The sequence below is a fragment of the Nelumbo nucifera genome, chromosome 2 (genome assembly GCF_055504915.1).
Source record: "Nelumbo nucifera cultivar China Antique chromosome 2, China Antique-T2T, whole genome shotgun sequence".
Taxonomy (NCBI): Eukaryota; Viridiplantae; Streptophyta; class Magnoliopsida; order Proteales; family Nelumbonaceae; genus Nelumbo; species Nelumbo nucifera.
The window spans coordinates 33204055-33218657 of record NC_142650.1 but is presented as its reverse complement, the minus strand read 5'-3'; the positions used below and the strand labels follow the sequence as shown (position 1 = coordinate 33218657).

General features: G+C 37.5%; 1 protein-coding gene across 2 annotated transcripts; it reads left to right on the top strand.

Annotated features, from left to right (window-relative positions):
• The first annotated feature begins 3510 nt into the window (after positions 1-3510).
• LOC104603265 (magnesium transporter MRS2-1) lies at positions 3511-10831 on the top strand. Of its 2 annotated transcripts, none has more exons than XM_010267261.2 (5): positions 3511-4204; positions 7621-7749; positions 7836-8165; positions 8271-8318; positions 10495-10831. In XM_010267261.2, exons 1-5 carry the CDS (start codon positions 3632-3634, stop codon positions 10723-10725), a joined length of 1311 nt encoding a protein of 436 aa, XP_010265563.1. In that variant the 5' UTR covers positions 3511-3631; the 3' UTR covers positions 10726-10831. The 2 variants fall into 2 exon arrangements, with proteins under 2 accessions (XP_010265563.1, XP_088753041.1); XM_088896915.1 differs by having other exon boundaries at positions 8243-8318.
• The last annotated feature ends 3772 nt before the right edge of the window (positions 10832-14603 follow it).

Genomic DNA, 14603 nt, shown 5'->3' with positions numbered 1-14603 from the left:
ATAAGATCTGGGTAGCCCGAAGACCGTTTGGTAGACGTGCATCTTTCTGTGCGTCATTTCAGATCTTTCTGAGCGAGATTAAAACACAGAAGGCGTAGGAAACTTCATTTGGAGCTTCCTGAAATCAGCCCAAAATGGGCTTCCCGTGTCTTTTCGGTGCCCCATCTTTTGGTGGCGAGATCTTCCGCATGCCAAACGGGAATAGACCAATTTTTGGTCTTCCCAGCTTGTAAGCAGCCGAAAGACCGCGCGAAAAGACACGCCAAACGGGGCCTTAGTTTTTAAGTTGAACGGTTCTTTAAGATGGTATTAAAGCCTGTTTGATTAAGTGATCTATTGTTTGATATTTATCACTTTCATTATAATTAATTAAATTTCAATATAAAGTATGAGTGGACCTGTGATTGTTCACACTTCAAGTCCAATGGCTTTGGTGCTAAGAGGTGTCTTATAAAATAAAAAACTATTCAAAGACCTCACTTAAAAGCTTAAATATACTTTTAGGTTGAACATTTCATTGAAAATATTAATGATCAATATTAATTCTTGGGTGTAAAATCTCAGCTGGTTCTTCCCCTCTACTTTGGAATTTGATTTAGATGAATACAGCCTCATTGTAGAGTTTGTACTCCATGCTTAACTTTGGATTGAAGCTTCATAGTTGCTTAAACAAAAACTTCAAATGGAATCCTTTATCTTCATGTACAAGTGAAAAGGGGTCTATTTGTCAGGCTGTTTTGAAGTACCAAACAAACCAAGAATCTTACAAATTACAATTGACAAAACGGTTGGCTGGGGGCCTAAAAGGAGTTCACATCTGCTCCGCCTGCCTAGTGAACACTCGCATTTGCATAAAATAATGGAGAAGTATGGATAGGACTATTGCAGAATTTTGATTTCCACGGCAGATTTACAACATTTCGAAAGGTCAATTATCCCCACCTTATGCATCAATGCCAGTCCATGAATTGGCATCAATTCCGAGCTGACACCTACCCCAATTGTACTTTAGGTCTATGAATTCTGACCCTGGGCTGAACTATCATTCTCCCTAAAAAAAATCAATTGATGTAGTGTTTTCGACGTTGGTGTCTTCTTCAATAAAATAATTTGGATTTCGTTCTCCCACCATCATCACAGTCATTTGCAGCCATGCAATGAAAACATCTCCATACTTATATGAGTCTGGATCTATTCCTCACAAAGTGCATATGTCCTAGCCAGAGACATGGGAAACATTTCCCATACTTATATTTAATATTTATGGGAGATGTTCTTGATATAGGGTGGGGTGTGGCTGTGAGATCGGTGTGAGGTGTGCTCTTTGATCCCAATTCTATTTATATGTTTATATTCATGAGAAGATATTTCCAATATATTACTGCCAGGACTGTGAGGACAAAATTCAAATTCCGCCCAAAAGGGTCTATTTGCTTCTCTTGCCACTCACCAGTCATGTGGCAAGCAGAAAAATCTTCTTTTCTGATGTGGAATCAGTCCAATATGCTGGTAGGGGCGTATCAAGGGATATCAATAGTGTTTATTTATTTATTTTTTATTTTTTTCAAAATTGGTTCAGGGGGCCGGTTTAAGGCTCCTCCACCCCCTGAAACAGTCAGAACCCCGATACACCCTCTATAGAAAAGTATCGGAAAGCTCTCAAAACGATACATATTGGCCGATACAGATTGATACATGTCAATACTTTGAACTTTGAATCCACCTACACCACTTAAAACTATGGTTCAAAGTATCAATATTCTCAATACTGAAGTTTTCGTAGCATCTAAAACCATGTATACTCTTTTGTTTTTCCGTTTTTTTCTGTTTCAGAGGTTCAAGGATAAATATGTTAGGAGCATATCCAACATTTAAACCCATAAAACCTCCTAAAGTCTATGTAATTAGCATTTTGGTGACCCTGAAAATACTTTGAATCATGCTTAAGGCAGAGGGATAATGTGAACAAATCCAGCTTTCGTCCTCACACCAACCTCACAATACTTCATCTGTGAAGACATACCTGTACAGAAATGTTGCCAATGCACAACTACAAGTATTGTGTGGACCAATTTTGTGAAGATAAAAAACCCGATCTCGATGTGAACTAGGGGGAGAGGAAGTTCTAGGACACACCAAGATTCTTTGGTGTTCTGTTAGGCTGCAATTTTTGGTTTCAGAACTGAAAGTTTCATTGTTTGGTACATGTCAAAGTCTCGATTTACAAAAAAGAAAAATTGCAGAAAAAAATTGGGAATGTCTCTTGTTTTCATTATATTAATATAAATATAAGTACCATGAATAAAAATTATTATTATTATTATTTATGAAAAAAAAGGATAAAATACAAAAGAAAAAAAGGTCAACGTCTAAGTCACGACCCATTGACAGGATCAAGCGATTCAATATCTCAACCAGTCAAGTCATTGAATTGTTTTGTATTTTTTTTTTCTTTTTTTGGAAAATAGATAGTTCAGGGATGAAGGTACTTATCAACAAATGGAACTGTAGGTTTAAAACACTATTCCTACATGAAAATGTTAATATGTCCTTAATTTTTTTTCCTTTGTTTTTCATGATTAAAATTTTGCTCAAGTGATCCCCAATTGAGTTTTTAAGGGAGATGAAAATAATCTTGGTATATGGTATATGATAGATCTTTTAAGGATAATTTGTTTTCTGTATACCCTTTACAAATCACACGATAGGGGTGTTTATAAAAGAATCGGAAACCAAAAAAACAAATTGAACTGATAGAAGAGAATGGAATTGAAATAGGATTCATATAGCCAGCCCATATAATTGGGACAAGGTAGAGAAGATGATGATACTCTATTTTTATTAATTATTTATCATATTTATTTTTATTTTTAATATAATTAATATATAAAATGTTAGATACATCTAATTTCCACATTTTTTAATAATTTTTTATATGTTTTTGTATTTATTAGTATTCAATTTATCACATCATAAATTGATCTATTAACCCAACCCATACGGTCGAACCATTATTCACTCGATAATTGGAAAAACTTTGGGTGTATAGAAGGAGAAGTTTTTAGATGGGTCCCATCTAGATCTGGGTCCGGCTCCTTTTAGATCGGGTGATCATTTTCTAGCCCGGTCAGGGCCGAGGTTATATTCCTTAATCCTTAACTATCAATTTCAAGTTTTCAACGTAAACATCATTAAGATTTGTAAGATAAGACCCACGTGGACAGAGCTCACGTGATGTAATGGTAATTGACCAGCATTGCGAGTACAACTGTAGACAATTCCATACCGGGAAACTGAAAATCGCTTCGATAATGACATGACGTGTCCCTATATCCTACATCGCACTCTGCGTACAATCAGAGGTTTTTCACATCTAAATCCATCTAAACCGTTCAAAACGTATAAATGTTCCTTTATAATGAAATCAAGATTCAATCAATGATTCATAATAATATGACGTATTCAACAACATGGTTTCCTATTTCATGCAGACCAACATTCAGTAATCATAAAGAAGAAGCAGAAACAATGTTACGATCCTTCGCAGAGACGAGAACTGCAGCCCCTCTCTCTCTCTCTCTCTCTAAGAGCTGGTATTGTTGCAGTGCAGACCTCGTGAAACTCTCCATTAATGGCGGACCTCAAAGAACGCCTTCTCCCGCTAAGACCCTCGCCGGTGGTAAACGTTAGAGAACAGTCGTTCAGACCCTCTGCCTCCGGCCGGTCGCTTTTCCAAGGCACGGACTTCCTAGGGCTGAAGAAGCGCGGGCAAAGTATTCGATCATGGATTCGCGTCGACACCTCTGGGAACTCTCAGATAATCGAGGTTGATAAGTTCACCATGATGCGTCGCTGCGATCTCCCTGCCCGGGATCTCCGCCTCCTCGATCCTTTGTTCGTCTATCCGTCTACCATTCTCGGAAGAGAGAAGGCGATTGTCGTGAATCTAGAACAGATTCGGTGTATAATCAACGCCGATGAGGTGTTACTATTGAATTCGCTTGATAGTTATGTTTTGCAGTACGTTGTGGAGCTGCAGCGGCGATTGACTCAGGCTGGGGACGGGGAGGCCTGGCAGTCGGATGGTCCTAATTCACAACAGAGCAGGGATGTGTTCGAGAATACGTCGCCAGATTATTTGCCCTTCGAATTTAGGGCGCTCGAAGTTGCTCTAGAGTCTGCATGTGCGTTTCTCGATACTCAGGTGCGAAGAGAAGTAATCTGAATTCTAGTGCCCGACTCCATTAATACATTTGTGATAATATTTTTCTATTTGAATTGGTTCATGCCTTTAGTGGCCGCTTTTTTTCTGAATAAAAGATTAAATTATGCTAGTCTAAAGAAGGTCTTCGGTGGTGAAAAGGTTTTTCTTGAATTTCCGCATCTTAAAGCTCCTCGATCTTTTCAGGTATCTTGAATTGGGGGCCTTTGAATTACATTATATGTTTCCATTTTATTGAATGAAGTTACGATGCTTGGTAAAGTGAAATGAAAACAATTAACTGAACGACCAGTTCAGTCTGATTTCAAGATTGAGGTGAACACCACATTATTGGAGGATAGTGGTGTGGACAGAAATTAAGTATTCGTAAATGCCAATTGATGAGGGATTACATTTACAGTAAGAGTTGCCTATTCAACTGGTCAGCGACAATAAAGCAATACTCAAGGATGATTCAATCCTGGAAGGAAACAACATTATTGTGCTCCATTTTTTTATTTTTATTTTTCTTGGTAGTCTAGAACATTTGGTCAACCAAATTTGACTTTTATTCATATACTGGAATAGAACGCAATTCATACAACTCCACCATATCCATTCCTATGAATTTTGGTAATTATTGCATGGAAATAATTGAGGTTCCTCAGCCCAAATGATATAAAAATGATATTGTTTCTTGAACAGCATGTCATGTCTTTCTCATATAATTTGGATTGTGCAAAGGGTTACCTTTTTGAGCAAGAAGGGTTGGGTCAATGGTGAATCCTTAACTGCTCTCTATCAGTCTTACAAAAGAGCAAAAAGGGAAAAAATGAAGAAATAAAGGAAGAAAACTAATTCATGGTAATTATACATTTATCATGTGGAGAACAATATTATTATTGGTCTATTTATGAAGTAACATAGCAACTTCTAGGTCCAAGAATCTTAATTAGTTGTGAAAGCTTTGTTGGTTTAAATGTACCAATCCAACTGAAGCTCAGAGGCTACAATGCATATATGGAACAAGCATAACTGCCCTATGTTTGAGAATATGTTATTACCTGCACATATATTGTTTATCATATTATTGAAGTTTCAATGTCTCTGTATTCTAACTAGAAGAAGCTAAGGATTCTGGAATTAAACCATAGGAATGCGATATTTGTATTTACAAAAAGTTCCTTTTTTCTTTTATTTTTCTTTCTGGGATGGGGGTATTGCACTTTGAGTATTACTCAGGAGCCAGGATGATTCTATTGGATATATATACTTTCATAAATATTTCCTTGCTCACTCTCTTTCTATAAACAATTGTCAGACATTCCCCCATCCCATGCATGCATGCACACAAACATAAAGGACAAAGAAGGGACAAAAGAAGAGGAGACCTGTGAGACTTTCTTTCCCATGTTATCTCATTGAGAAACTGGGGTTAATGGGTAAATGCTAGAATCTTTTTTCAGTGTCACAATTGAATTTGTGCTCCTTATCCAATACAAGTTCCATGAAAACTTTGTAAGCTATCTCTTGAAAGAGCAAAAATAAACTAAGCTGCATGAAGATTTGAAGGTGACATAAAATAATTTATAGGTTATTTGAAAGCCCTAGGGAATGGATTTGAATATAAGTCAAGAGGCATATTTCTTGGTACTGCTTCATGGCTTTAAATCGTGAAAGGTGTGATTACTGATTAGGACTAATCTGGAACAAGGGTGAGTGCATGTTAAGGTGTAGAAAGTAAAAGTTTCCAGCTTCCACATATAAAAAATTATTGTTGCTAACAGTACTTCCATCCTTGTGTACCTTCAGTTTGATTTCTCAAGGGTTTATTCTATATTTTAGGTTTCAAACCATCTTCCTTTTCCCCTTTATTTCTTTTGGGGGCTGGGGGTGGAGGGTTAGGTTGGTATTATTGTCTCAGTGACCTCTCTTTGTGTGCATCTTGCATATGTAAAAAGAAAAAAAAAAACAAAGTAATAACGAGACATCACTGCCCTGAGTTTTATTAGTAAGGATGCTAGAGAGTGACATGATTGAATAGAAAAGCTGCAGGATCTTGTGGCTGGAAAGGTTGTTTGAGGATGGAATTAGGGATAGTCGTTTTTGTGATATTGCAGTTCCTTAATCCCTCAAATGAATGTATAGGTGGGTTGAAGCAGTGGGTAGGAAGGAGTTACAGGGATAATACTTTTAGAGATAAATTTGAGAGATAAGTTGGATCATCAAGGTTGGAGTGTGGACCAGGGACAGTGATTATTTTGAGGTGTCTTCATTTTTTATTGTGTTTGAAGTGTAAAGTTGGAAATGCTAAGTGAGCTAGTTAACTCAGTAATATGCAATACCTTCTCTTTTTCTTACAGATATAGGGTTGTATGGTTATATAAGATCAATTGCTTATGGTTCATTTGCTTTCTTATCAAAAAAAAAGGGGGGGGGGGAAGGAAAAAGAAACTGATTGGGAAGAGGGTCCAAACTTTGAGAAAATCAGAAAATTGCAAGGAATTTTTTTTTTGTGGGTGCTTCAAAGCTGTTACTGGATGGATACAGGACATTTTTGACAATCCTTAGGTATTGCATCATCAAGTAAGAGGAAATGAAGCCCATCATTCCAGAGTGAACAGCTTGTTCAAGTGGATCCTTCAGTTTCCTAACTCAGTGGCTGATGATTTTGCTACGGAGGGGTTGAGAGGGATTATTTGTATTAGGATAAATATTCTAGGGCTGACATATTGCCGTATTGTCCTCTTTCAGTCTTTATTCTATTTGTTTTTGTATCCTTTGGCCTTTTAGCCATAACTTTTCTTTTGTCCATTGAAAATTTTCAGATTATTGTTTACATTTCATATTTCATGCTGTTTACTTTCTTGTGTTATGATACATTGACTCGAGGAATGAGAGTTTTCATTATCTAAAGATTCATGATTGCTTCAAGTGATTTGTCGCCACAGACCACTTGCAAACTGTTACAAAGGCATGGCATTGACTATTGCCATTTAGAGATCTTGCTGCATTCATCATAACCTAGGTTGTTCTTGGACTTGTCTTATTCCCTGTAGGATCTCCATTCCTAAAAGACTATTCTTTTGAAGTTTTCAAATTATTTTTCTTTTCATGATAAATAATGTAGTCCAACTTCTTTTTGTTATTTCCTATATACACTTCCCTCTCCTAAACATTTGGAAAAACAGCTTAATGAGGATATTTCTGTTTTTAGTAGGGAATGTTTAAATTAAGAGACTTGCAAATCATTTCCACACTGTTAGAGCAGATATCAATAGCTTATTCTAATTTTATGCATATATAAAAGAACTACATGCATTTATATATTAATATCCTCATTCCTAAGCCTCATGGCAATTACAACTTTGCTTTATAGAGTAGTGACTGAAGAACTATTTTCAATTTTTGTTAATCAGGCAGCAGAGTTAGAAATTGAAGCATATCCATTGTTAGATGAACTAACTTCAAAGATCAGTACCTTAAACTTGGAACGAGTTCGTCGATTGAAAAGCAGACTTGTAGCTTTAACTCGAAGAGTCCAGAAAGTATTTTCAAAATCCATTTTCTTCTATTTCTTTTATTCAAAAGTTCTGGGCAAATTATGAACCCTTTCTGTACCTTTGTTTTGTAGGTCAGGGATGAGATAGAGCAGTTAATGGATGATGATGGAGATATGGCTGAAATGTACCTTACAGAGAAGAAGCGGCGCATGGATTTATTCTATGGTGATCAGTCTTTTATAGGATACAGCTCTACTGGGAGTGGGTTATCTGTTTCTGCCCCAAATTCTCCTGTTTCAACCCCTGACGGTCGGAAACTTGAGAAAAGCTTGAGTGTTGGAAGGAGCAGGCAGGATAGCATGAAGAGTTCAGACAGCACAACTGAGAACATAGAAGAGCTGGAGATGTTATTAGAGGCATACTTCGTAGTGATTGATAGCACTCTCAATAAACTAACATCGGTATGTAAATCACCTAATTTGGATCTTTGTTTTTCTTCTCATTTCCTCTTACATGTGGATGGAATTATTTACTTCAGTCATACGATCCTTCTATCATTGTCTCAGTTGAAGGAGTATATTGAAGACACGGAAGATTTCATCAACATTCAGCTGGTCTGTTCCTCTTTCCTTCCCATAATTGCAGTAAATACATTTTCCTGACTTTACAGAAACATCGAGAAAACCCTTAAAAGTGATTGACGACATCATTAAGATGGTGCTTTTTTTGTTCCTCTCTTGCCTTTTTTGAAATAGGCACAAGGAATTGCCTCTACCATTTGCATGCTGGTTTTTGTCTTGCTAATTGACATGGTACCAAGCAAGCAGGTGTATATGTCTGGCATGCCAGCCTATAAAAATAAGTAAATATTAAGGGGGTGTTCTTCAACATGAATGATTTTCCTTTTACTTGTTTCCAAGAAATATTATAGCAACAAAAAAATGCTTTCTTGGCTGTATGTTTTTCCTAAACAAAGCTAAAGTTTTCAGTTTGATTCAGAAAATGACCTTATTTCTAATACCAATAAAAAGTTGATATGAAAAAAAAAAAAAAAAACTTGTTTTTACTTCCATAATGCATTAAGGCTGATATAAGCTACAGGTATACACCAAGATACACCCTCTTCCAAGTATTGGCTTAAAGCATCCATGTATTATCCCAACCTACATTTAGAAGATCATAAATAAATGTTAAAACTAAGGAAGGTGAGATAATGTCCATTTGATTGGAATCTGTGCAAATACTGCTTGCTTTATGAATCATGACCTCAAACCACCATGGGAAAACATGTTTCTGAAACCAAAATTCAAGAACGTGTTGCTTGTTTTAGTTTTGGAAACAAGAAATTATGAAATACACCACACAAAAAAATGTGTTTTTTGTACAGTACAAATACATACAAAGTAGTACAAAATGTAAGGTTTTGCACTCTACATATTTGTATTTGTACTCCTTCCAAACTGAACCTAAGGCTGTGTTTGGTTGCAATGCAAATAAATTAGCACTGATGCAAAACCATGGCAGTGCAAATGATTTGAGTGTAAATTCTGACCTATTTTTGTTTTAAGTTTTATCTTATTTTGTTTGATAGCAGTACAAATGAAGTAAATTAAGACGAAGCAGAATAAAGTAAAATCCAAAACAAAATTAAACAAGAATTTGCATTTTTTACATTTGCGCTCCCATGCATTTGTATTAGTGCTTTATCAAACACAGCCTAAGAATCAATGCTTTATCAAAATGAGTGTGGAACCTTTTTTTTTTTTTTTGGAATAAAACAGGAAAAAACTCAGGTTGGAGAACACCCCCTAATTTGGGTATCTCTTCTCATTGAACTAGGGATGTCTGGGTCATGGCATTGGATTGGGTCAATCTTAATCAGGCTGCAGGTCAGTTCCTGGTTGAGGATGACCCATACCAAACCTGACCTATTGACATATGGACATTCAAAAAATTGTAAATTTAACCTTTGGAATCCGTTCACAGAACAGGTTGGGTTGGGTAATCCTATTGCATCAGGTTGGTTGGAGTGTCTTCAAATCAGTTTGAGTTGATCTAAGCCCATCCAGGCCTAACCTATTGGCAACCCTACATGGAACCTTGTCTAGGAATACCAAGACCCAGTACATATTCTTTAGGCAAGAGCACGGGCATCATCATCATCATCATCATCATCATCATCATCATCATATTAGAAGTATCCGGAGCTGTGCTAGTGCACCATGGTCCAGCAGTGCAGCACTTGTAAAACATGAAGGTGAATATGGGTTGCAAGTTTGGGTTCAATTTCAGTGGAACCAAGTTTTTGCTCTAAAATATTCAGCCCAGATGTGAGAGTCAACTACGTTGTCAATTCTAACCTGGAAAAGGCTGGGGAAGCTAATGAAATGATCAGTAAATGGTTTGGACTACAAATTGTAATTTGAACCCTTGTAGGAGAGCAGACTTAGAATCCAAAAGGATTACAGTTGAGGTTTGGAGATTTACCGTAAGATTGACCTGAAAGTGATTATAGATGAAAATTCTTGACATTCATTTGCATCAAAGCAAGCACACATTGATGATCACATGCATCCCCCATACGTTTTGTATAGAAGATTTGGCTGGGACCCATTGACACCATGCTTGGGTGGCATGTGAAATTGCTATTCAGATTTGTCATTCTTAGTTTTGTAAAGTGAAGCTTTCTTGAATTTCCTCAATGTAAATGCAAGTAAATTTTGGTGGAAGGCTGGGTGAGGGTGCTCTCAAATGTTATGGGATAAAAGGGATTTGTTTTTGTTGTGACAGGACAATGTCCGCAATCAACTAATCCAATTTGAACTGCTGCTTAGTACTGCAACATTTGTTGTTGCAATCTTCGGAGTGGTGGCTGGGGTCTTTGGGATGAACTTCTCAATATCATTGTTTAACGAACCAGAAGCATTCAAGTGGGTTCTTATAATCACAGGAATATGTGGGGTTATTATATTCTGTTCATTTTTGTGGTTTTTCAAGTACAGAAGACTCATGCCCTTGTAAATGCAACAAAAGTGAGAGAGAAGGCAAGGGAATCTCTCCTTCAGACCTATTTTAATTGTTATTTAGATTTTGGTGTAAGAAATCCAATTTCATTGAATTCTTTCCTGTATATGCTGTCTCCTCTTGCAAGTCCTGTCATATAGAACAATTAATCTGATTAAATCTGCACTTTTGCTCATTGGAGAAATATCAGTTGAAAAGAAATTCTCTAAAAGCAGGTTGTACCAAAACTATCAATGCAATAAAATTTAAGGGGTGAATAGTTAAAGGCGGGCAACGAGATTCTCTGCAACCAAAAACTCTATACACATGGTGAAATCATGGGAATCCCACTATACATTGGGAACATCTCCCCATGAATTGAATATGAATGTAGGGGAGATATTCTCAATGTGCAGCTGGATGCTATGTGAAGAAAATTTTTGCTTGTAGGAGATCCGGGCTCGAGTCAAGGATCTATTAATATATATATTGGTTTTTGTAACACATCGATTCACTAAATACTGTGAATTAGGAGTTAGGACATGTTGCCACTTTTGAAGGGTAATTCCCTTCTTAGAGATGTCCTGGAGTGAAGTCAGCACCAGCCCTGTCCAAACTCAGCTTCAAGCAACAAATTAGGCCCAGAAACCATACCACTGTCACATTAACATGCTCAAAACTTGAGTTGCCTAGTCTGGCACATGTCATTGCAATTTCATTACACTCTTGTAGCACTCCTTGGATGAACAATGTAAAATTTTAAAACCAATCTGGTTTGTGCAAATCTAACTTTGACCATAGAAATTTAGCCAGTTCATCAACAACTAAAACCTCAATCAAACATAAACTTACCGAAGACAATAAATGTTGTTGTCATATCTGCATTTCCATCTAAAAGAAGGTGACTTTTGGTCATTAAGCAAGGAAATGGAACTTCAAGCAAGTATCCAATATTGTGGTACTTCTCCCTTATTGTTGGTTATAGAATCTCGAAACACCCAGGTGCCACTGTTTCCACCTTGAGCCGCATCATTTATTGAACATCCAGAAAACAGGATAATTAACTAATGGCTATCCATTAAGCTTCCAACGGTGAGAAACTTCCAAGTCTAACAGAAAACAAAATCTGATCAAAGGCTTTCCTCACCTAGTTGATAGTTTCATATAGCTTCAGGGGCATAAATATTGATTCATTCTTCACAGATCAGTTTTGCTAAATTCATTCATTCTTCACAGATCAGATTCATCCATGCCTTATCCCAATTAAATGGGGATCGGCTACTCAGTTTTGCTAAATTATTAGCAACAAATTATCACAACCATCTGCAGAATGATTACAAAGCCAAAAAAACTGGATCAATTGCATAGCAAGCAATCTTGCGAAGCCTCATTTCAATCCCAAGCTAAATTGATCAATGTGTAAATTAATCCTACAGAAATATGCCTTGGGTTGAGATGCTTGAAAATTTCGAGAATCAAGACTATGACAAAAAGTGATGATCAGTAACTTAAACTATTAGTCTCTCCATGTTACATGTTGTAAACCCAAGCGCTGAAATAAACTTATGAAAATGAACGAATATAGAGGACGAAGACCAATTACAGAATAAAGAGCTTGTGATATGATTCTCAGACCTCCAATTACATGTTTTACACCTGAGCTCCGCAACATCTGGTCTTCTCTTTAATATCCAAATATCTCCTTATGTACATAAGAAAAAGAAGATCTTCACCACAGATTGACATCTATTCCCAACATGAGAAATGCAATCCATCCAACAAAGTCTTGTAGGTCTTCTCCTCCATGGATCCCTCCTTCTTCCTCAGTTCTTCAAGAAGCTGAAAGGCCTCATTTCCCCTGCCCTCCCTACACAAATCTTCAAAGAGAGTCTTGTAAGTTAAAAGGTCAGGAACCATTGAATTATTCAATACATCAAACAAAACATCAATTTCATCTTGAAACCTCAGTGAGTCCGTTCCATTGAGAGGCTACAGATCAAAATTATTTAAGTACTACTAGTCGGCACAAGACCTTTACCCCTCATTTCTTTATAAAACCCCAAACCCTGGCTTACTCTCCCCTTCTCACACAAACCCTTGGCAATATAACTATACATATATGCATTCAGTTAACAAGCATATAAACCCATTTCACAAAAAACCTTGATTGCTTCATCCATTTCCAAACCCTGATTACTTACCCATATAAATGCAAGGAAAAACTTACACGAGTAAGTGCATTTATCCACGTTCTTTTATTTTCCAAGTAAATAAGGCAATGGCCATTTTAGTTATAGAAATCCATTATTAAAAGGGACTTTTTGTCTCATTCAAGTATTAACAACTTTCTCCCTATGTGGAAAGTTATTTATCCCTTGGGTAAGTGATACCTAGGAAAATTTTCCTAATCCCCACCCGTCAATGGGATTTCCCCCTTTCAAAATTCAAAAATAAAAACACCCCCTTAGAGCTTTTATGATCAAACTAGTGGGAACCTGTAAGATGCATGGGTTTTGTTCAGCCGTTAGCTGAACAAACCGACTGAACCACCCACCAAAGGACTAAACCCAAAATGAATTCCTTCCAAATGACATTCAAACTCCCTCTCCATTTCGAGATCTCTTCTTCTCCGAGCCCTAACCCAAGCATCCCACCGGCCATTCTTCACACATCAGTGTTCGTGACAGTGGAATGGTGGCGAGCATTCCGGTAGGTATTATTGTTCTTAGTCCTTCTTCTTCTTCTTCCCGTGCTAATCTTATTTTTGCTTTTCTATTTTCAACAGATTGGACAACCCTTAGGGCCTTAGCAGCTCACACTGTCGGCCAGCATTCTTGGAACAAAAGTAATCTCCCCAAGCCCTAACCCCTGTCTAAGTAGACTAAACTCCTATACCATGTTTTCAGTTTCTCCCTACGAGATTTGGTTTGTATATGTTCACAATATTTACTATTGCGACATGGTGTTGTTGTTGTAATAGACATTGTTGTTGGAGATGGAAGGGCATTCAAGAATTGTAGAATTCCAGGGATTCAATTGCTGGGAGGCAGCAGCAACAATGAAGGTGAAGAAGAAGATGGAGAGAGAAAAGGAGAAGAGGAGGAGCTGTGTTGATGGTTCAGGCATGGTGGCGTGGTCATGGGGTTCTAAAGACTAAGGCTAAAGAGTGGAGAGGGGTGTGTGGTCTTAAGGGAGCGAGAAGGGGAGAGAAGTGCAACATGTAGCGCGAGGTCGAGTGAGAGTGAGAGTGAGAGAAGAAGAAGAGGAGGAAGAAAAGAATAAGGAAAGTTTAGAGAAATTTTCCAATAGTACCCTGTACTGGCTGAGTATCAATTTAGTACCTGAACTTTGAAACGTGACAATTTAATAAGTGACATACAAAAAGATAAAAATGCCCTTCAAGTGTAAACTCCCAACCACCTTGCTACACTGTGTAAACCCCGAACCTTCCACAATTATGAGCCATTCTTCCATTAATGTATCCTCCGGCATAAAGCAACCGTCCAAGAAGATGTGGCCCCCGTTGTAGGGGAAACACTGGGGAAGGATGATAAGAGCCTCAGTGTAGCATAATACACAGTCGAGCGGAGAGGTCCCCATAGCATCAGGCAAGGCCGAAGTTAGCGTCAGGTTCTGAGCCCCACGATTGAGGTTCCGAAACCAGTAGTGCGCATTTGGTCATTGATGTTCTCCATGGTGGCGATGAAGTTAGGGACAAAGGCGGTGATATGCTCTTTTTGATGCCCGCAAAAGATTTTCACTATTTTGCTCCTTGGGTTTCCTACTGTTGTTTTCAGTAGTAGGGGTACCATGAAAAAGAAGAGGAAAGATAGTGAAGGAGCTAAGGTCGACTTCCTCATCTTTTCCTAAATTGAGTGCAAAGAGAGAGAGAATAG

Coding starts and splice junctions, on each gene's coding strand:
- LOC104603265 (XM_010267261.2), top strand. CDS start 3,632: ATGGCGGACCTCAAAGAACGCCTTCTCCCGCTAAGACCCTCGCCGGTG. Junction 7,750..7,835: donor TAACTCGAAGAGTCCAGAAA/GTATTTTCAAAA, acceptor TTTGTTTTGTAG/GTCAGGGATGAGATAGAGCA. Junction 8,319..10,494: donor ATTTCATCAACATTCAGCTG/GTCTGTTCCTCT, acceptor TTGTTGTGACAG/GACAATGTCCGCAATCAACT.